A 22,553-nucleotide genomic window follows, 5' to 3' on the forward strand; every position below is an offset into this window, starting at 1 on the left:
GCTCAATTGAATGAATAGATCATCTAAGACCCCTCTTTTATGAATGACCTAGTTGGATATAGATATGCAGTAAAATAAAGAATCCGAGTAACATAGATGATAGATCTACACCATTGTAGATTCAGAGTAATATAGATCTGCAGCAATTGGGAAATCTACTTTCAAACAACTCATTTCTATGAATTTCCTGATACCTAGAAATAAAATGAAGTATATTGTCAATAATATCCTTGGGAGTTGGGGTCAATGCTTGTCATGGGAATAGACGGTGTGACATGCTGTGGAAGATTGATCTGACGACATTTGGTGCTGGTAGTTGAGAGGTATTCAAGAAAAAACAGGGCATTTTTTTTTCTTTGCAACAGCTCAATCAGTAAATTAAGATAAAAGATTCTCTAGAACCAACAAACAGTAACAAGCACCAGAGAAAAATAAAGTAATAAATTGTGCTCTACTTCTGGCTATATGCCTTTCAAATGCTGCCTTTGTGCATCAATAGTAGATAACTTTCTCCTCCTTTCGAATGTTTGGCATCTTGTATGTGTACTTATCATTTAAATGGATACTCATCTGAAGTTGCCCTTTGTACTGCTGGTCCTTTTTCTCCTGTTTGTGGATATACACATTGCATGTTAGGGTTGAATCAGAAAAATTTAAATATGAAATCCTGATAATTTGTTGTTTTCTATGTATATGAAGCATGATGTAAATAGGAGAGGCTATTAATAAAGCATAAGAGTATACATGTTCTTGGTTATGTCAAAATACGTGGCAAAACATCAAACATATCCTTTTTCTTTCTATGGAGTATGTATGGACCTCACTCAATTCATGGAGGCGTGAACTCGCAAGCTTGAATTATGCAAAAAGAATTAAAAGAAAGATCCGAACGAATCCGATTATCAATTGTTACTATATTAATTTTTTGATATTAACCCCGTCAAATCATGAAAACATAACTATTGTCCATATAACCACTCGAGCATCACTTGAGGCAAAAGCTTACAATGACTACAGGGTGGATGGGGAGATTAAGAGCATTTTTAATGATAAGCCAATATCAATTTTGCTTTACTTGTCCTCATAAGCTTTTCAAGCTACAAACTTCTTTATTGGTAAGCTAATATATCCTCTTGCTTGGATAAGTCCCATACACAAATCTCTCTTCACAAAAAGATAAACCATATAATAAATAAAAATAAAAATGAGAAGCATGTATGAGTATCACTAGATTCACTCCATCTCATTTGCTTGCAAGCAAAATCTCTCTCTTTCAGCCTAGGCAATAGGCATCATGATTCATGATCTTCTGTAAGATAATTTGGCTCTTGGCAGAGCAAATCTCTTTGTTATAATACAACAACAAAGTTATTGGCCCTGTTGCCTGATATTAGAGTTGCTTAGCTCGCCTTGTAATACTAATATTAAAAACTCAAGCTGAGGTCTTGAACTTTTTCCAACTTAAATCCCCAACTTTAACTAATCTAAAACTCATCTTGAGTTTGGAAATTATATTATAAATTTTTTTTAATCATGTTTTTGTTACATTTTATAATTTTTGCTTATGTATAATTAAAGATACTAAAGTTGTAAAGCTATGTGTGTTTAATACACAAGTAAAAGAAAACGGAAGAAGTATTGAATAAATTTATTTCAATTTCAATTTTATATAATATCCATAATAGATGCTAATCTCTAGAAAAGAAATTTATTATATGCTCCAATAACAAAAGATAAAGAAAAAAACACGAAGTCCAAACTTGAAAAGTACACGAGGCCAATAGGCAATAGGGCGTAGGCTATAGATGTGTATAGTATAGAAGTCAGAGATCGCACTTTGAGGAAAAAGACAAGAAAAAGAGGCCGAAAATACAGTAAAGCCAAAGGTAAACAAAAGCAGAGCTTCAAAGGGGTTGAATTGAGTTGGAAGTTGTAAGGGAGACGAGGTGAAGTTGAGTTGGAAGTTGAGCGTAAGTTGAGTTGGAAAGTAAAAGCTTTGGAGTTTGGCCTTTGCCTATAAAAAAAAACCGAATAACAATACAAATATCACAATCTACATCTTTTTCTATCAGATAGATTAATAATTGTGATTTTGGTGAAATTGATTAAACAGCAAATTAAGATGAAGATTACTGTAATGACCACGGATGAGCAAATCATCACCTTAGATGTCGATCCTGCTGAAGCTGTACTTGACGCTTCCCTTCTCAGAAAACCCTAATTTCAATTCTATTTTTTCTTCTTCTTTAAAAGCTACAGTTTTATTTCTGATTTCTGATGGATAATGATCAAATTTTCTGCAGGTCGAAAATGTCAAGGCTTTGCTTGAAGTGGAGGTTAAGAATCTCCAATCTTTTTTTTATTTTATCTTTTTTTAATTAATGCAATAGCAATAGCAGTAGAAATAACTACAGCTAATTCTGTAATATGGCCTGGATCCGTATGAGTATAATTAGTAACAGTGAGTTTGGATTTGTGGAGGCAGAGTGGGGTGTCGTTGCAGCAGCAACAGTTGTTGTACAATGGCAAGGAGATGAAGAACCATGAGAAGCTCAATGGCCTCGGCGTATGGCGATTTCATGATGGTTTCTAATAATGCTGCTGCCCCTGGGTATTCTTTTCACTTACCTTTATTATTTTTACTTCATAAATGCTACTAGCTTTTTCATGATGTGCCTTTCCAACTTCAGGATTATCATTTAGAAGTATAGTATTAATATGACAAGGGATGATCTTCACTCTCAATTTGAGGTTGAGGTTGGTCATCCTATTCCTGATAGAAAATAAAGGCTCACTTGATGTTGTAACACATTCTCATTGTGCCACAAACTGATATTGATAAACGCTAAACTCTAGCTGCTCGCCTGCTCCTACAGTTGGATTTGCTTCAAATGATTTGTGTTCTTTCTTCCGTTAGAAATTAGTTCGTATGCACCATATCTTTGTCTGCCTCTTTTGGAAAATAGGAAAACGTCTTTGATGGTTATAGTAGTTTATCTCATCTGGCTGGAAGCAAAAAAATGGCTTCCATCTTCCATGATGAGAAGCTCGAAATCTTTAGGATATCTCAGAGACCAACATTCTCCTAGGAGTGGCAGCGAGGAACTCTTCTTAGATTCTCTTCACTCTATAAGTCCCTTTGTGGCACAGGTCTACAAATTTAACTTCTATTCCATCAAACATTTTTATTCTAGTTGCTTTGGAGCCTTCTCGTTTCATGAAAATACCTTGGTTTGGCTGGAGAAAGTTCCACAATCTCTAGTGTAATTCTTGGGGATCAAGAGGCAAGCTCATTAGTCCACTTTAACTCAGTCCTTCTATGCAGAAGCAATGGCTCTCCTCCATGGTATTTGCTTGGCCCTTGACAACCTCCTCCCATAATTATCAATCAAAGGGTTTTGGAGATACTCTGTAAACTAGCTCATAAGTAGGCTTATATTCCTTGAAGCTAACCAAGCAACTGATTGTATTGTCAACTTTGGCCACCTCGATTTGCATCAAAAAAAAAAAAACTTTGGCCACCTTGCTCCCTCACTTTTTTTCTTTTTGATAATTGTAATAATTCTTCTCTTTCTCTTATTGCTGTATCCAGTGGTCTCCAACTAGAGCTTTCTCTTTACTATTATTAAACACAACAATCTGCTTGTATATGTAGTACAATGGTTCATTCATGCTTTTCTTTTATTTGGTAAATTATGCTTCTTCATATTAATTTAATTTATACATTTGGTATTGTAGTTCATCTTCAAATGACCTGGGCCTCAATCCTGATGGGTCTGCTGTGAACCCTGCTGCTTTTCAGCAGCAAATTCGGCGTGATTCTAATATGATGGCTCAGCTGTTTCAGGTATTTTTGTGTGCATATCATGTCTTTGATTAAATAGAATTTGCTATATGATGAGTGAATAAAAGATTACAAGCTTTTGATTGGAATTGTCATTTTGTTGAATTGAAAATTTCATTTTCTTGTTCGATACTTTGTCTTTCTACATATGACTAAGGCTGGTTTGTTGGGTTATGAGGTTTTCACAAAAATAAGTGCTGAACCACTTTGATTCTTCAGTTTGATGCTGCCTATAGGATTGTCTGAAGCTTTAGAAAGGAGTAATTTGTCTCAGCTGTTTGTAGTTTTCTTCTAGATTTTCATAGAAGTACATAGGGAAATGTCCCTTCTTAAATTTCTGTTTATGTTGCTACTAAATGCATAAGTGGATGATTATGAATTATTATAGTGTTGTAGAAGTTTCTCTTGACACATGATGTCTCTATAAACCTTGCAGAGTGATCCCGAGTTTGCACAAGCAATATCTGGGAATGACCTGAACAAGCTACAAGAGATTTTGCGGCAACGCCATCATCAAAGGGCAGAATTGAGGAAGAGGGAAGAGGAGGAACTTGTAAGTAACTCTATTGGGGACATATTTCTTCATTATTTCTTTCTACCAACTTTCGTATCTTCCAATAAGTTGTTTATACTTTTACAATGGCATGAAGTTTAGTATACTAGTATAGTACTTGATATTTTGATAGGCGATGGTTTCTCTACATTGATCAATTGGGCATCTTGTTATTTTGATAGGCATTGCATTATGCAGACCCTTTCGATGTGGATGCACAGAGGAAGATAGAAGCTTCCATTCGCCAGGTAAATTGCTATTGATCTGAGAGCTCTTGAGGGTCGGTTTTCTTTGGAGCAGTAAGATAGCTGCCATTGTGAACCCATATATGTACTACTCCCTCTATGTTCTGGGAAGCAGATAAGATGGGACATGAGTTTTATCATTTTATTGTTAAAGTTGGTCTGATTGAAGATAGTGGATATTTCTATATTATGGGTATATTATGTGGATCTTTGTGTGTGTGTGTGTGTGTGTGTGTGTGTGTGTGCATGTGCGTTTGTGTGTGTGCACGCGCGGTGGGGTTGGTGTGTGTGTGTGTGTATGTATGGCCAGATATGAAAAGTATTGCAATTTACATAGGATGGAGGCAATATGTATTTATGTAGTAACTAGTGACGAGCTTACATTGAATTATCAAAATTACCCTGTTTCCTCTCTTGTTGCGGTTTCACAACTTTTCTAGCTCTAGCTATCCACAATCTGTTTCTGTAAGGGCCTTTATGATTTCTTGTTGTGACTTTCTGCAATCTTGCTGCTTTTCTTGTAGAAAGGAATTGAAGAAAATTGGGCAGCAGCCCTTGAACACAATCCTGAAGCTTTTGCTAGAGTGGTATAGTCTATATCTTTCATTTCTCGAAAGATTCCATCTGGATATTATAGACTACTCATAATATTTGACTTTACAGGTTATGTTGTATGTGGATATGGAAGTGAATGGTGTTCCATTAAAGGTACTTATTACCTAGCTTCTGACTATTAGATACTTCAGTTCTGAGTTCACAGCCTTCTCTCATTAAGTTCATTAGTAATATTTGCTTCTAGGTTTTGATGCTATTCTTATGGAAACAGCTTATATTTAAATATTTTCCTTTCGATGTATTCATTTGCAACTCCCCCTCCCAGAAAAAAATAAATGTAAAAACAGAAATGAAAAATCCCAAAAGTACCAGTTAGATATCAGGTTCTGTTTTATAACTGCCTCCTGTCCAAAAACTTTTGCTATTAACCTATGTCATGATGCATCTTTTATGAAGTCTCATGTTTGTGGTGGCTACTTGACAGATATCTTTGATGAAATATTCTACATATGAGTGGGGTTTACTTTAGGGTGTGCATACTATATACATCAAATATTCTCTATCAACTAAGGTGTTTTTCAAAACATGTGTGATTAAGGTTAAAAATACTTAAAATTGCCATATCAGAATGTAAAAAGATTCATGTCTAGTTTTTTTTTTCCTTCTCCAATATTCTTGTTTTTCTCTTAGATCTCTTATCTCCATGCTCTTTGGCTTTTCTTTTGGTGTGTCAAATATGACTTCAAAATATTCACAAGTTTATATTTGTTCTGTTCAGGCTTTTGTTGATAGTGGAGCTCAGTCAACAATAATATCTAAAAGTTGTGCAGACCGTTGTGGGTATGTTCCTTGTATTAATAGACTAGTTATATTCATGCTGTCATTTGATCGTGCTCTACTGCATGAAATAATTCTGTATATGAACGGATGCCTTTACTCATTAGGTCTATTCATTTTAAACTTGAAAACTCGGCATTTATGGTGGTTAATATTTCTGTGTAATCGGCTTCGGTTTGCAATACTTTTTGTTTTGCTAGATTAATCATCAAGTCTGCATTACATCACGATGAGGGGTTATTACGAGCCTAGCATAGCTCAAACATGGTGTTGCTCTACTTGAGTCGTACACTTGTGCTCAGCTCGATTTTTTTCTTTTGGTATTCAAACTTTAACATGCAACATAGGCTAAACCTCAACTTGAGTTCAGACATTTGTAATCAAGTAAATATCATTTTAATGCTATAACTTTTTCAAAATTAAGTTTTTGCTAATAATTATAAAATCATCATAATAATTGTGCAAATCTTATTACTAATCACACATCCAAATTAAAAAAATGTAGAATGAATATAGTTATTTTGGGCCTCTTCACGAGGCTCTCGAGCTGGGCTTAGTGGTGTTCGTCTTGTAAACTTTTTGAGCCGAGCTCGAGTAGTTTGTGAGCTAGCTGGGCTCATTATCGCTTATGATCATGATCGACATTACTATCATTCCTAGGGGATTGTCATCGAGTCAAATATATCTGCTAAGATTTTAAGGCACTCAAAGACTTATGTTTGTGTACCTTTATCTCAACTTCAGACTGTTAAGGCTGTTGGATGAACGATATAAAGGAATTGCTCATGGAGTTGGTCAGACAGAGATATTGGGTCGGATACATGTGGCTCCCATCAAGGTACTGAAAGAGGATCTGCCCATTTTCTTGTGTATGTGTGTGTGTGAACTATGAACTCCTGATCATACCTCGTGCTTATAAAATGTGTATATGGAGATTTCTCTGTTCAACTTTTATTGAGGTTGAACTCCCCTAAATTTTTGATTCAACATATTTCTAATTTATGTCTGCTTTTAAATATATCACATGAACTGCAGTTACATATGATTTGGCTGTATTTATTCTGATAATTCTGCTGGCTGCTTAATTTGATTTGCTTGTTCACTTTCATTCCCTGTGGTCTTTGGTAGATTGGGAATGTGTTTTACCCTTGTTCCTTTACAGTCCTTGACTCAGACAACATGGAGTTCCTCTTTGGTCTTGACATGCTTCTTAAACATCAGGTAATATGCTTTGGAGTGTTTTTGATGGTTTCTTTAAACTTAATTGGAAAGTACTAAGACCTGGCCATCTTTGCAGTGCATAATTGATTTGAAGGAGAATGTACTGAGAGTTGGTGGAGGAGAGGTTTCTGTGCCCTTTTTGCCTGGTTAGATTTTTTTGTTAATTTTGAATAATAAAGTTTAGTCATCCTCTGTGGTCTCTTTGATCATATTCATTTAAAAAAATAAATCTTGTCTTATTTCCAGAAAAGGACATCCCCTCTCGATTTCTGGATGAAGAGAGGTTTTCCAAACAGGCTTCTGGTTCAGGGGCTCAGGTAACGAAGATCTTTTTGGGTTTCATTTGGCTCAAGTATTTTATTTTTCATAATAGTTTCCTACTAATCTGGAATCCTGCAGGTTTCATCAGGAAGCAAAGGCACTAGGGATGTTCCAACTGGAAGTCAACCTTCCGGTGAGTTATTCTCGTTACCTGTATAAATGTAGCCTATATCTTGAATTAACTGTAAAGTTGGAACTCGGGTGAGCAACCTTATGATAGCAAATACATTTTCCTAGAACTTGAAACGTTTCTGTGGATCTATCGAGGAATGTGTGTATCTCAAGTTGCCTTCAAACTTTGAGCAATTTTTGGGATATATATTATGAACTTCTTAACAAAGAAGTGAGTCAAACAGGACAATCTATCTGTTGAACTTGCGCTATCGTCTATCATTAGTACCACAGAGATGTTATTGTGCACTTTATAGGCTACTTATGTGCACGATTAGCTTTTTCTCTGAGCCAGAGATAATATAGAGCTTAAATATGAATACGTTTGGTAGTGCCTATCTGTTTGAAAATGCCACTGCACCTGTTTTGTATGAAGTGAAGTAAATTTTCGTCACTGATACTCTCTTTCCCTTTTTTTTCCGCTCATTCAGAAATATCTGTTCATGTCTATCAATTGGATCTGATTTAATTTTTTTCACAGGAGGTGCTGGTGGGAATCTTAGTCAGGTATGTGCAATGGAAACTCTCTTGAATTTCATCAATTTTGAATGACATTTAGAGAACTATCTGAGCTGCTACTCATCGTACATTGATCTTTCTGTTATTTTTTTGGCTAATAGGTTAGTATAATAAGTATATGTAGAAAATTGATTGGTAATAGACAGTCAATGACATCTACAGTAAAGATAATCCTCAAATAGACAATTTTTTTTTTAGTTGTTACACGACTTCCTGTGGTGCAGGGCTCCGATTTTGAAGCAAAAGTCGCAAAGCTTGTGGAGCTAGGATTTGAAAGGAATGATGTTATACAAGCTCTCAAGCTCTTCAACGGTAACGAAGAGCAGGCAGCCGGGTTTCTCTTTGGAGGGTGATGAGAGTATTGCTCAAATATTATACAGGATTCCTTTATTACCAAGACACAAAATTATACTTTTGGTACTTTCTGTTGAAACATTTTGGAAAACTATTTATTATAATTTATTAATTATAAACTTGTTTTATATATAAAGTGAGATCAGTCTTGTAATAAAACGAATTGACTTGGCTAGGAGAATGTGGTTTAGTCTGTTTCTGTTGTGTCCACTGGCCAGATTACAAAAGTATCCTTACGATTAGAACGACTCATAAAAAAGGACAATGGTCGTAACGTGTTTAATATTTTCTTCGTTTTGAATTAAGTGAAACATTTCTATCTTTTACTTGAGAAGTGTTTCACTTGTTTCCCAACGGAGGAAGTATATAGCAGTTGCGGAAATGAATTTCAGTGTAATCTTGTTTGATATATTGCAAAAAGTCCTGTGTCAATTTCCTCCACTCTAAAATATGATCGTAGTTTGCAGTTGATCATAGAAAGTTATGGGAGGAGAAGCTCATATCTGAGGGTGAAATCTAAATTTCCTGGACATTACTTTACACAATTTTTTCTCAAAGTCTTTATGAAATATATTCTCATTTCCGTTCTTTCAGCCAATCAAAATGAGATGTAATGATCCATTTTTGTTGTCATTATTTGGTCTTCATCCTTTTAATTTTCATGTGTTCTTTTATTGTGATGTAGCAGCTGCCGATCTCAACAGTTATTTGGTTGAAATTATGAAATTTATTTATGACTTGCATTATACTTTGTAGGAGTACTATCTAGAACTTGAAGACACTCTTTTAAGTTTTGACAGAGTCCATTACCCGTGGTGTATGACCTTTACGGATTATGACCTTGTCATCCGGAAGATGTCAACATGCCGTTTTTTCTTTTTTGAATATATTTATTACCAATAGATTAACCTACTATATGAACAAGCTTGTTAATTGGTTAGTAATCTTTATGGGATAAGCTTTTGAAACTTATAATAATAAGTAGCAACTTCCCAATATTTTGATCATCTTACCTGTTGATTGCAAAATCAGCTATCATTTATTTTACTAGTTTATTGAAGTTTTTACTTGTTGAAAAGCTAGCAAATGCGTGATCCCATAGTTCCCAGTTTGGTCCTGATTTGTGTTTCCTTGCTGCTGTTGTATCTTCCCCTTGCAAATTCACTCAATTTTAGTTTTCCTCGTTTCGGCCCAAACACACCCAACATTAGCTTTCACAATGATTCCTTTGCTTCCAATGAGGTCATACAGCTTACCAGGAACCAACAAGATTCTAGGCTCTCTTATAGTGTTGGCCGAGCATCCTATTCTTGGCCTGTCCGCATTTGGAATAACAGCACGGGAGAGCTCACTGATTTCACCACTCACTTTTCTTTCGTCATCAGGCAACTTGATAACACTACCTTTGGTGATGGACTTGCCTTTTTCCTCGCACCTTTTGACTCTTCAGAATCAGCTCCTAATGCTTCATCTGGGGGCTACCTTGGGTTAGTCACTCCTCATTCTTACAACCTTACTAGTCTAAACCAATTTGTAGCTGTCGAGTTTGACACCTTCCAAAATATATGGGATTCGAGTCCTGATCATGTAGGTATAGATGTCAATTCCATAGTCTCAGTGGCTAACCTTACATGGTCCAGTATCATGAAGAATGGGTCTATAGCAAATGCTTGGGTAACTTGTGATTCTTCTACCAAAAATCTGAATGTCTTTCTAACTTATGATGATGATCCTGTTTATAATGGTAATTCTAGCCTATCTTATATCATTGACCTGAGCACTGTCCTGCCAGAATGGGTCAGAGTTGGATTCTCTGCTTCCACAAGCCTATACGCTGAGATTCATAACATTTATTCTTGGAACTTCAACTCGACCTTGGCAGACACCAATACAACTGAAGTAACAGAATCTGTCAGGAGAAGTAAGAATAGGGCAGGATTGATAGGTGGTATAATAGCCGGGATAGGTGTTTTAGTAGTTGGATTGGTCTTAGTTGGGGTTATGTGGCGGCGGAGATCTATTGAGGAGAAAAATGACATGGGTTTTGGTGTTGATGATGATGACTTTGACAAGGGAACAGGTCCTAGGAGGTTTACATACCGTGAACTCAGTCAAGCAACTAACAACTATTCTGAGGAAAGGAAGCTAGGAGAGGGAGGTTTTTGGAGGTGTTTTTTTAGGTTTACTGGAGGACCCTAGTAGAGAGATCGCGGTCAAGAAGATATCAAAAGGATCAAAACAAGGCAAAAAGGAGTACGTGTCAGAGGTGAATATTATTAGCCGATTGAGGCATAGAAATTTGGTTCAACTTCTTGGCTGGTGCCATGATCAGGGACTTCTGCTTCTTATTTATGAATTCATGCCTAATAGTAGTCTTGACGCCCATCTTTATGGGGGAAAGAAGGTTGCACTTTCATGGACTGTGAGGTTCAATATTGCCCATGGCTTGGCATCTGCTTTGCTGTACCTTCATGAAGAGTGGGAGCAGTGTATAGTACACAGAGATATCAAATCCAGCAATGTCATGCTCGATTCCAATTTCCAAGCTAAGCTCGGGGATTTTGGGCTTGCAAGACTTGTGGACCATGGCATGGGCTCGCAGACAACTGTTTTAGCTGGTACATTAGGCTACCTGGCCCCGGAGTGTGTGATCACAGGAAAGTCATGCAAAGAATCTGATGTTTATAGTTTTGGAGTTGTGGCTCTTGAAATCGTATGTGGAAGAAGGCCGGTTGAGTCAACTGAAGAGCCTAGTAAGGTAAGACTGATAGAATGGGTGTGGGACCTCTATGGTAATGCTCGTCTTCGTGAAGCAATTGATACTAGACTTGAAGAGGAATATGACATGCAGCAAGTCGAATGCTTAATGGTGGTTGGCTTATGGTGTTGTCATCCAGATTACACTCTTCGTCCTTCAATGAGGCAAGTTATAAACGTTCTTAACTCGGAAGCTCCTTTGCCCAGCTTGTCTTTGAAGTTCCCTGTACCCATCTACTTCTCACCACCCCCAATGAATGCTGATATCTTGTCCACGTCGTCCTCTGGTTTTACAGGTTCCACAAATTCTTCATCTCAATCAGTGTATTCTGGTACTGCTCCTCTGTTATCCCAGAAAACCAATGTCTTGTGAACTTCTTTATTTATTACTTTACATTGTTTTAGATTTCCTTGATGTAAAATGTAACATTTCATTACTATTATTTTAAATTATCTATGTACTTGTGTCAACGTACAAAAGGAGCAATGTACCTCGGATCTTTTCTTTCCAAAGCAATATAATCATGTGTTTTCAAGGAACTTGTATAGTATATATGTTTACGTTCATATCAAACACACAGGATTCCATACATAGCTGAGTTTAATTTCAATTGAGCTCAAACATATTATGTACATCAACACATGAACCAATAACTTAATCAGCTGGCCTAGAGTGTATTATACACCATTAGGCTTTAGCAAAGAATTAGAAACCTTTCCATGTAGCAAGAATCTCTTGGAAGATTTCGGCTATCAACTCCCTATCCGCACATTGAAGGAACACATTAAAGTCATCGCGAAGATCAAATATCTTACCGAACTGGACCAAATACCTCATACAGCTGCTCTTAAGCTCAGGCAGCTGGTACAGGGCAGCATTCTGGAGCCTCTCTAGCACATTTTTGGCATCAATATCCTCAAGTAAGCTGACATGGCATGCCTCTTTTAGGTCGGCAATATCATACTTGTCAGCTGCACGAAGGAGGGAGAGGCGGTGGTGCAGGAATTCCTTGTGTCCGATGCAGCCATACAGATAGCTAAGCAAGGCCTGGCATGACTCAACTGTCATATCTGGTATATTTATGATGGAAAGTTCCTTTTCCTGTAGGTTGTGAGAGAACATGCTCCGGAACACCGGTGACCTTGCAGCTAAAACTGCCCTGTGGGCCCCAACACACCCATCAGACGTGTTGATGGTGATGTCTGTGTAGATCCCATCAGTCAGCATCCGTGTCAGGCTGCTGAGAGCCGCGCTGTTAGAGCTCCTGCTGCTTGAACCTTCTGCCCAAATGGAACAAGGCTCCCCACCCTGCAGTTTCATATTTGACCTTAACAACTTTGTAATACTATGTACTCTCTACATAACTACTAACAATAAAGTGTGGTATATTACAAATTTAGATCTGACATGTTTGTGCAACAATAGTAAGTAAGTGATGACTGATGATGCATGAGCTTACTTGTGGAGATGAGGTCTTTAAGTCTAGAAATTCAACATCAATGATGAATTTGCCAGTGAGTGGAACATCAATTGGCCAAACAAAATCGTCACTATTTTTGAGCTGCTGGTCTCTTATTTCTGTAAACAAATTAAAAATGAGTGGTTACAAGAAGCAGGCCAGGAGCTTAGCTTAGCAAAGAGGTTGGATTGGTTAGATCAGATACCAGGGTGGAAGAGGGGGTTGCGGTCGCCGACGGAAGACAAGACCCGGATGACAAACGACGCAATGGGGGGATTATCTCTTGTTAAATTGGATATCTCGGGATACAACTTTAAGATCAACACTCTATTCTTCTCCAAAGCCAAGTGCCTATATATAGGAAATAAGAAATAAGAAATAAGAAATAGTTGTGGATAGGATTATTAGGCATGAAGATAATACAGTAATAGAAATAAAAAAGGTAGTAATTAAGTAGTGAGCACACCAGTTCCATAGGCCAATGTTGAAAGGATCAGAACGACGATAAGTGCAAGAAGAGAGGTTGTCGATGCGCCATTGAGCAAGTCGAGAAGTAGTATGAACTCGATAAGCAGAAGAATCTTTCATCCTCCAATGAAGAATCCCAGCTGAAGAAGAGGCGATGATTCCAGTGATGTCATGGATGCAATCAAATAACCCCTCCACCAACTCTCCTCCTGTCTTTCCCACTTTTACTCCGCCTTCCGCCACTGCTGCTGCCGCGGATGCGGATACTGCTGCTGCTGCTGCTGTTGCTGCTGCTCTTTTTATCTCACCTACCTATATTACTCCATACATACTAATACTAATACTAGATTTTGAAACTAGAATCTTTATTTTTTCCTTGTATAAGTAGTAAACTAATGATTTAAGATTCTATTCTATGAGTAATATATATATATGTTAGTTGTTAGTGATGGCATATTAGATTGATGTTTCGGGCACGCAATCATAGATAATAGATTATTGATACTCTTATATATAATTTAGCTTCACGCCACTCTTCAATCCTCATCAAACCCTTTGCTTGTTGCTTAAAGACAGAATCCACTATCTCACACTCTGTTAAGTCTTTTATTTCTACCTTTCTTGTGACTCGTGAGAAAGAGAAGCAAATAGAAACAAACAAATTTTTACTGTCTCTGTTTTGGTTTTGGACACAGAAGCCCAGCAGGTATGACGTATGAGATAAAATGAGGAAGATCAAGATTAGATTGCTACATTTAATTTTTAATTAGTTAAATATATGATTGGCTCTACTAATTTAAATGCGCATTATTACCAACTCTTAGTACACTTTTTTTGTAGTCGTAAGTCTCAAGTTACGCTTTTAGGAAGGTAAACTACTTTCCTTTGTTGTTTTGGTGCCTTTGAAGCAAAGCATCTTACTTTAGTATTACTTTGTCTCTTTTCTTCCAATTATTTTTGATCCTTTCCATCCCCTATCTATTAAAAAAAAGGCAAAAATTAAATTAAGATATTTATGTCAAATTAGCAGCAAATTAAATTCAAATAAGTGAATTTAAATGGAAAATAAAAAAGCATTAGGCACGTCAGATAGTTAGCATAAAAGTTGTAATAATAATAATTTTAATATTGTAAGAGAATTTGATGTTAATGCCTATGTTATAAATTTGATCTCCAAACACGTGTTTTTATGAAATCGAAATTTTTGAAGGAAAATAAATTGTGGATGGACTATGGAGAAGTATTATCATAGACACTAAGATAAGACTTTTCTTCTCACAAATTTACTTTGAATTCATTACAATTTTCTCCATAAATTATGTTCCAAAGAATAGGCCGTAATAGTAGAAGGCAATATGATTTAAGAAGTGATCAAGATAGTAAACATCACATGAATTGATAGCTGGGTAACAGCCTAACAGGTTGCATCTATATGACTTGTGAAGGAGGGTTTTGCACATATAGCCAACATCTGGAATCATTAATTTATTAAAAACTAAAGTAACTCATCCTTTTTCTTGACAAACCAAATTAGAAAACGACCTATAAACCAACCATATTCTTACACAATCATCAACATATTAAACCATTCATAATAGTGGGTCTTATTAATTTTGAAAATTTGCGTTTTGTATGTTTTTAATAAATGTAGACGTACTGTGGAACATGTAAGCGTGTACATAAAGACATTAAGGCTCCGTTTGGTAGGGCGTAAAACATTTTTCCGGAAAACTGTTTTCCTCTATTTTCAGTTTTACATTGTTTGGTTGGCAAAAGAGTGTAAAACCATTTTCCCTTGGGGTAAAATTACTCTCCCAAGGATGGAAAACCATTTTCCTTTCAAAATGAAGGGAAAACTGTTTTCCTTCTTTCTCTTGTACACTCCTCTCACTACCTCCTTACTTTCCCTTTCATTTTCCTTTCATTTCATCATTTTTTTTACATCGAACCAAACAACGGAAAACTAAATTTGGAATTGTGTTTTCCATTGTAAATTGTTTTCCATGAAAATCATTTTACACTGAAAATATTTTACGCCCTACCAAACGGAGCCTAAGAGCACAATAAGTTTTCTCATTAGGGCTGGCAATTAGGTTGGATTGGTCGATTTTATATTTCAGGTCATTTAACCCTAACCTAAACCTGACCTGATTTTAATTTCAGGTCAAAAATCATAATCCAAACCTGACCTTATCGATTTCAGATTGACCCGAAATCAACCTAAAATGACCTGAAATGAAATTAAACTATACACGCTAAATTATGAAAGTATGGATTAATGTCCTAAAATGAAATTTAGGTGATCCAAGAAATGGGCTTGGCCCAATAAAAAAAAAAACAAAAAATAGGTTGTATAAGTTATGAAAGTCTGGATTAATTTCAAGTTGAACCGACCTGAAAATAATCCGACTTCTAAATCAAGTTATTTGGGTTATTTTCAGGTTCAAAAAGTCAACTCGAACCTAACCCATTATATTTTCAGGTCGGGTTGGGTCGATCCATTTTTTATTTCAAGTCAAAAATCTCAACCTAAACCCGAAATTTTAAGGTCTGTTTTAGGTCGGGTTATCGGGTAGGGTCAACTTTTACCCACCCTAATCTCAGATATACTCACATGCATAATTGAATCAAATTAAATTCTTCCCCTTTAAACATAATCTTCATCTTTGACAGTTATAATATATCAGATGATATCATAAGTGTATGTCTAGCGCCAAAGTTGTCTTCGATTATAGGGTGAGTCAGTGTCTTATTATTGATCACTTGCACATTGTGATTTGTGAGGTTGACAACTATGCACCACGATTAGCCAAATGTAGTATCTTCATTGCAACTATATTGTTTGTTTTGTTCAATTATACACGACTCATACCAGTTAGATTGATGATGATGTATAGTAATGGAAACTAGTAAAAAAAAAAGCACATTTTTGCAAGTTGAGGTTCATTATTCTCAGACACTGAGTACCAAGAAATAAGAATGCCCCATCTGTTGATCACTATGCTTGCGTATTATCACGATGGTGAATTGATTGATTAATAAAGATATGGAATCAGCGAGATTCTTCTTTAATTTCCATCTCCACTACATTTTATTAGTAGTACTGTATCATAAAAGAATCTCCACGAAAACTCTTGATTGGAAGGAAAAGGCTGCGAATGCAAAAGGACAAAAAAGGAATCTTTAAATGCTGAACTATGATCAGCACGTCCTTGTATCTCAATCCTTGAAGCAATCTAAGTTTGCAAGATATAATTATTAATTGTAATAAAGTACTTCTAAAATTCTATATTGATCCACTGTTTAATTGAACTACTACTAGTCTACATGACTAACATGAGTACAGTAGTCAAATATTAGCTGATGCCTGATAGGAGTATTCACTTTTCTTGGATCGAAGATGATCAATATTTGTTAGAGATATATTTTCCGATACTGATTCTATCTCATATCTCTAACAATATTCAATGGACAAACAGAACAACAAGTACTCAATCTAATGCACCAAGTCCCCACACCCCAAGCTCAATCTAACAGAGTTTATTATGAAAAAGTATAAAAAAACAAGAAGGGGAAAACAGGCGCTAATGCCTCCATTCACAAATACGCAACAATTATTATTAATTATCATATTTTTCAAAAAAATTATACATGCTATAGACCCAGAATTAAACAATTAGTTGATCATGGGAATAAATAACTGATTAGTATAAATGAGGTTACTAATAACGATAAATAAGGTTGTATTATTAGACTTTTACATAACTTCATAATATTAAATTAATTATTGTTAGACTTTTACATAACTTTATAATATTAAATTTTACTTATTTTTTTTGTGTGCTTTTTATGAATAATAAATCAAAGAATTACTATTATACTTCCTCCGTTCTTTATCTATTGCAGCAATGACTACTTATGGTAGTTTCATATCTATTGCTACAATGCAATTTTTGTTTAAAAAATAACTTTAGTTGACAATAATACCTTGCTTTACCTTAATAAAACTATCATCAATTCCCCGTTAACTAATTAGTTGACAATATTAGCCTTGCTTTACCTTGCTATTTTTTATTTCCTTAATAATCGTCCCCAACCCGAATGTTGCAATAGATAAAGAACGAATGAAGTATTATAAAAAGCTATATTTCAAATATTAAAATAAATATGATTAAAACCCTAAATAAAAACTTAGCATTTCAGATTTAAAAAAAAACAATAGACTTATATATGCAGCAGTCAAAATTTAATTATTCAATTTGTTATGGGAATTTTTAGTAGTTAATTTGATACTTTTAAAATTTATCAAGAACAAAACTCCGCATGACTTTATTTTTTCTTACATATCGAGAAAAATTTAGAAGATTCTCTGTAATCATAAATAGTGCAAAAATTTCAAATGAGTAAACTAAAAAATTACAGAGGAAAACATAACTTTATAAGAGTATAAGCATCAAGTTCATTATTAATGATTTTAATATGTTGAAAGAACGTCAAATCGTCAATCATCACTTGTCTTTCTAAGAGTGGTATTATGAGGGTTGCATTTTTTTTATAATATTTTTAGTGATATTTATTTTATCTTGACAAAAGTATCTATTTATTTGTTTACGAAAGATTTGCAAATATTACTCACATGCTTTCGTAGTTTTACACTTACATACTTCCTCCGTTTTCTTAGTGACAATATTTTTTTTCATCAACTCCAATGCAAAATTTGGATAGGAGAGAGGTAAAGAGGAAAAAAAAAGAGGACCCTATATGACTGGAGAGAGATAGAGAGAAAGAAAAAGCAAAAGTAAAAAGTATTACAACTAATTAATTATTTTCCTTTTAGGAAAATGTTGCACCTAAAAAAACGAAGAAAATAGTTATATTGTCACTCTGCATGAGAAAAAAATTGGCCCTCGGTAAAAAAAAAAAAAGTTCCAAAATCCACCACTGCGTGTGCTCTCACACAAAAGGTCACTCAATCAGTATATCTGTTCTATATTACTTCATGACAGAAGCTTTCACTCCTTAGTCCTCTCTATGATTTTCTCACTTCTGAAGAAACATTCTTTGAGGTGGTCAATGACCTAATCTGAACTCCAGAAGAGTAAATTCAAGAGTGTGAGTAAATAATACTTCGTATGATTATATGACAAGAAAGTTTGATATATAGGATTAATTAAGGTCCATTGCCACCTACGAATCGAACATAAGAGTTTACATTCACTTCTCCTTTATCCTCAGGAAGAATACAATGAGGGCCGGGGGACACCGGTGGAGAGCCACGTACAAGCGGAAACACATACTACACTTCAAGGTATTGATCATCAGCACAAGGGTGAACACTGGAATTTCTTACCATCACACTTCTTTTTAACAATAGACCAATCACCACAAATATATATACAAACAGGGGAAATTGAAAAAAAACAACAAAATCAGGTCATGCAGAATCTTTTGCGCGTAATAGTTTGGAAAGCTCCTTTACGATGGGCCTCTCCTTTATATCCTGCTTATTCTTGAGGTGCAATTTCTTCGAAGTGTTTTCAGCCTAAAATTGCAAATTCCAAGTTATTTTACCAGCATACCCAAAACTTTACACACATCAAGCAAAGCAAGTAAGTGCACATTACCCAGTCTCTCAGGGGGGTCACGTGCTGCTTGATAGTCTCCAATTTTGGCTGGACTAAGTCCTTTCCCTTTGTCCGAAGATCATCACTCTGCGATATTCAAACTTTACATATAATTTCAAAGAACTCTATCTTAAAGAACCTGGAACAGGTTGCACATTTCAGGCAGAGGAAAAAAAAAGGAAAAGAGGATGTTAAGCTTGCGCCAGCATGTTCAAAGTGGACACTTGGTTAACTGTAATAAATGAATAGTCCCTTCATTTCATATAAAAAGAAAAGAGAAGGGTAGCCATCAATCTAAGGCTTGATGTATATTTTCTGAAAAGAGCCTAGCTCGTAACCCGGTACATGAGGTCATAAAACACTTAAATCATGGCATAGCCCCCCTAAGCTTGTTGTCTCAGATAGTCAGATTACTGTTGGAAGTGTTATCCCTCAGCTTTTAATTTGAAAGATCCATACATCAATTGAACATTTGAACAACAGCAGAATTTATCCTGACCAAGAAGCTGTAAAAAGTGCTCCCCTTCTTGAAGCAAAGGATAAAGAAAACTTTAAGCATATATGGGGATTTAAGCTTCAATTAAACACATTCTTTTCTAGATGTGAATGTAACTAGGGGTTCCCTTCCCTTCTAGTTTATGTTATAACATTATAATTTCGGACTGTATAAGACTATTTAGCCAAACTTGATTTATTTATGCAGCCTTAATTCACCAAAAAAAAAAAAAATACCACTCTTTTGCAAGATAATTGTATCTGTTTAATTTCAAACTAACAGCTTGTAAAATCTCAGGCATAAACAATGAAAGCTATGCAGCTTTCCAGCGACAACAAACCAAAACAGGCATAACCAATGAAAACTATAATAACTCTCAAGCATTTTTTTTAAATTGTTCTGATTGCTGGAGAAGCTTCATAGTGAACCTATTATATATTCTTAGGAAAATCATATTTGCCTAAGGCAAGTTGATGGATGATGAGATTGCACTAGGCACTTCTCATCCTGGTAATGCTAAATTTGACAAGTATCCTTATTAGACTCCAAACTTACAGCTCTCAGACAAAAAATACAGAATGTTCAAATTCATGCACTTACAGTATAAATGTCTAGCTTCGATGCAGCGAATCCAAAAGTGAGTGCAGCACTACCAAAGATGATTGCAGTAGCTATAGCAAAGGCTTTCCCAACTAGAAAAAATAAATGAATCATTCAATTTATAGACAAGTTCATCTTAAGCTGAGAGTAGGGTTAGAAAGCAAGAAGACAAGGCAAGAAAAGATACTATGAGCAAGGCCTTCTGCTGCAGCTCTCACTTTTTCAGGATTGACTTGTGTATGATATTCAAACCGCAAGTCATTGGCCGTTGATGCTGTAACCGAAGATTCTGGTGTCGGCAACTGCCATCTGCATCCACATTCCACAAAGACATTGACATTATCAACTCAACAAACTTCTTGGGTGGTAAGTTTGGTGGCAATGCATTATGCAGGACTATCAAATTAGAGTCCCACAACATACACATCTAAAATAACATAGAAATCCAGTGCTCTTTTTTCTTTTAGGGGACATAGAAATCCAATCCTAGCTCAAGGATCAAATGAATACCTCTTTCTATTTCAGATTCAGTACAAAGCACAACATAAATATCTTTACATTTTCAATTAAAGTTGGTAAATAGCATAAAGTTCCATTAAAACACCCATATAATTATAGTAGTAGTCTAGTACTAGTACATACAGTATTCAACAAGACAAAAAAAAAAAAACTATCTTACAACCAAGTAATACTAGTATGAATAATGAATGTAAATCACTGGACAAAGAATTGTACTTGTACAAAAGTGTTAGAACACTAAAATCCCAAAATGAGATAAACCCAGAATATAAAGCAAAATTCTATTGAAAAGCGAAAATAGAGAAAACATAAATATAGATAGAAGAAGAAAGATGACCTCTTGGGACCAAAGGTGAGTTGAGGGAGAGAGAGATGAGCACGAAGAGGATTCAAAACATCAGAAGAAACAGAGGAAGAAAGAGGGGCATTTGAGGTATTTCGAATAACCCATTTCGCAGAAGTTGAGAGTGATGAGTCAGAAAGTGGGTCCGATCGGAAAATCTTCGGCGGAAGAGAATGTCGGAGAACTTCAGGGAGGATATCAGCAGCTTCAGCTTGGGAGAGAGAATTAGAATTAGAATTAGAATTAGAATTAGAATTAGGGTTTATTTGGGTTTTGGTTTTAGGGGTTTTCTGCACCATACGAGCCACGACATGTTTGGATTCTTCGAAGAAATAGGCTGCCTCCTTCCCCGCCAATCTCCCCGCCAGAAAACTCATTATCTTCCAGAAAATAGGTAGCAAGATAGTTATGATTCCCGTAAAAAAGAACTTAAACCTTTTTTATTCTGGCTTTACCTTAGACCAACACCAAACCACTGGGAAACCTATATGATGACATAATATTTCAGGCATCTCCTTATAGATTTACAACTACTATTTTGTATCGGACGATGTATCGAGTTAGTTTGTTTTAATTATTAAATATGTTAGTATTTATAAATTTCATAATTGATATTAGTAACTTTTTTGTAAGTAGGTATGTTTTGTCGAGTGCGAGATTCGAAAAATAGATGTTATGGTATGATAAGTTGTTCAAAAAAAACTTCTAAGGAATTTTGAATAATAATAATAATAATTTCAATGAAATTTGAGTAAACGAATGTTATTATTAAGAAAAGGATTAAATATCAAAAATCTTGTCTACATGTTTGTATAATTACATATAATTATAAGACACTATTATTTTTTTACTTTAAAACATTAAACAATGATATTGTAATGGATTATTAGTTAAATTCTCACATTTTTTTTCAAAGGTTATGTATATGAATCATAGTAACTACTAGGTAACTATAGAGAATATGAAGCGTTTAAAAATAGGAAAAATTGATTTAAACAGTCCCAACTATGGGCGTCCTGACAAAAACAGTCCCAATTATCGTTTTTTATTGTTCAGTCCCAACTTTAACCCCCCTTTACACTGGTGGTCCAAGTCGACTGATGACTTGCTAAACTGGTAAAAAACCCTATTTTCCTTTTTTCTCTTTTTATTGACCTGTTTCTTCCACCTCTTCCTTCAGTCTTTCTCTCTCCTCCCTCCTTCCTCTACCACCCCTACTCTTCCCTCTCCCTTCCAACCAAATGAAAGCTCTCTCTCACACCCGAAACTCGAACCCGTGAAATTCGAAGCCCGTGCTACCGGCCCGGTTGCTGTTGGTTGCCGGTGATGGGTCGCGCAAACCTTGCTCGCGCGTCTCTCTCTCTCTCTCCTTTATTTAGCCGCTGCTTTGGGGTAGGGGAAAGTCTTTTGGGTGCGGGGGAGGTAGGGGAAGGGGAGTGGTTTCAAAGGCTGGGGGATGTATGGCGGGGGCAGGGGAATGTTTTAGGGTAAGGGATGGGAAAGAGGTGGGGGAAGGGGAAGGTAGTGGAGGGGAAGGATTCCGGAGCAGGGGGATGCATGGCAGGGGGAGGGCTGACTGGGGCAGGGGAAAGGGGAGGGTAGTGGAGGGGAAGGGGAGGGGTTCCGGGGCAGGGGTGGCTGGGGATGCGTGGCTGGAGAGGGGTGG

The 22,553-nt window shown here is 35.9% G+C and overlaps 3 protein-coding genes and 1 pseudogene across 4 annotated transcripts; 2 read left to right on the top strand and 2 right to left on the bottom strand.

The window, feature by feature from the left end:
* The first annotated feature begins 1,774 nt into the window (after window positions 1-1,774).
* LOC104892011 (protein DNA-DAMAGE INDUCIBLE 1) lies at window positions 1,775-8,817 on the top strand. The gene is given in 17 exon segments (XM_010677818.4): window positions 1,775-2,188; window positions 2,304-2,336; window positions 2,486-2,568; window positions 2,570-2,611; window positions 3,739-3,847; window positions 4,281-4,397; window positions 4,580-4,645; window positions 5,167-5,229; window positions 5,306-5,350; window positions 5,976-6,037; window positions 6,779-6,872; window positions 7,163-7,255; window positions 7,332-7,401; window positions 7,502-7,572; window positions 7,655-7,709; window positions 8,229-8,254; window positions 8,491-8,817. Coding segments are annotated over 17 exon segments (1,224 nt in total). The 5' UTR covers window positions 1,775-2,122; the 3' UTR covers window positions 8,620-8,817.
* Window positions 8,818-9,436: 619 nt separating this feature from the next.
* LOC104892010 (L-type lectin-domain containing receptor kinase IX.1-like) lies at window positions 9,437-13,479 on the top strand (annotated as a pseudogene).
* On the bottom strand, window positions 11,905-13,905 carry LOC104892009 (BTB/POZ domain-containing protein At1g55760). The gene is made up of 4 exons (XM_010677817.4): window positions 13,304-13,905; window positions 13,043-13,188; window positions 12,838-12,956; window positions 11,905-12,686 (listed from the first exon to the last, which is right to left on the bottom strand). The coding sequence occupies exons 1-4, from the start codon at window positions 13,423-13,425 to the stop codon at window positions 12,084-12,086; spliced, it is 990 nt and encodes a 329-aa protein (XP_010676119.2). The 5' UTR covers window positions 13,426-13,905; the 3' UTR covers window positions 11,905-12,083.
* A 4,513-nt stretch (window positions 13,906-18,418) lies between these two features.
* On the bottom strand, window positions 18,419-21,373 carry LOC104892008 (hypothetical protein). Of its 2 annotated transcripts, XM_010677816.4 has the most exons (5): window positions 20,882-21,371; window positions 20,213-20,334; window positions 20,026-20,117; window positions 18,930-19,016; window positions 18,419-18,847 (listed from the first exon to the last, which is right to left on the bottom strand). In XM_010677816.4, the coding sequence occupies exons 1-5, from the start codon at window positions 21,262-21,264 to the stop codon at window positions 18,740-18,742; spliced, it is 792 nt and encodes a 263-aa protein (XP_010676118.2). In that variant the 5' UTR covers window positions 21,265-21,371; the 3' UTR covers window positions 18,419-18,739. The 2 variants fall into 2 exon arrangements, with proteins under 2 accessions (XP_010676118.2, XP_048498376.1); XM_048642419.2 differs by lacking the exon at window positions 20,026-20,117 and having other exon boundaries at window positions 20,244-20,334; window positions 20,882-21,373.
* Window positions 21,374-22,553: the final 1,180 nt, after the last annotated feature.

This window comes from Beta vulgaris, chromosome 4 (assembly GCF_026745355.1).
Source record: "Beta vulgaris subsp. vulgaris cultivar EL10 chromosome 4, EL10.2, whole genome shotgun sequence".
Classification (NCBI taxonomy): Eukaryota; Viridiplantae; Streptophyta; class Magnoliopsida; order Caryophyllales; family Amaranthaceae; genus Beta; species Beta vulgaris.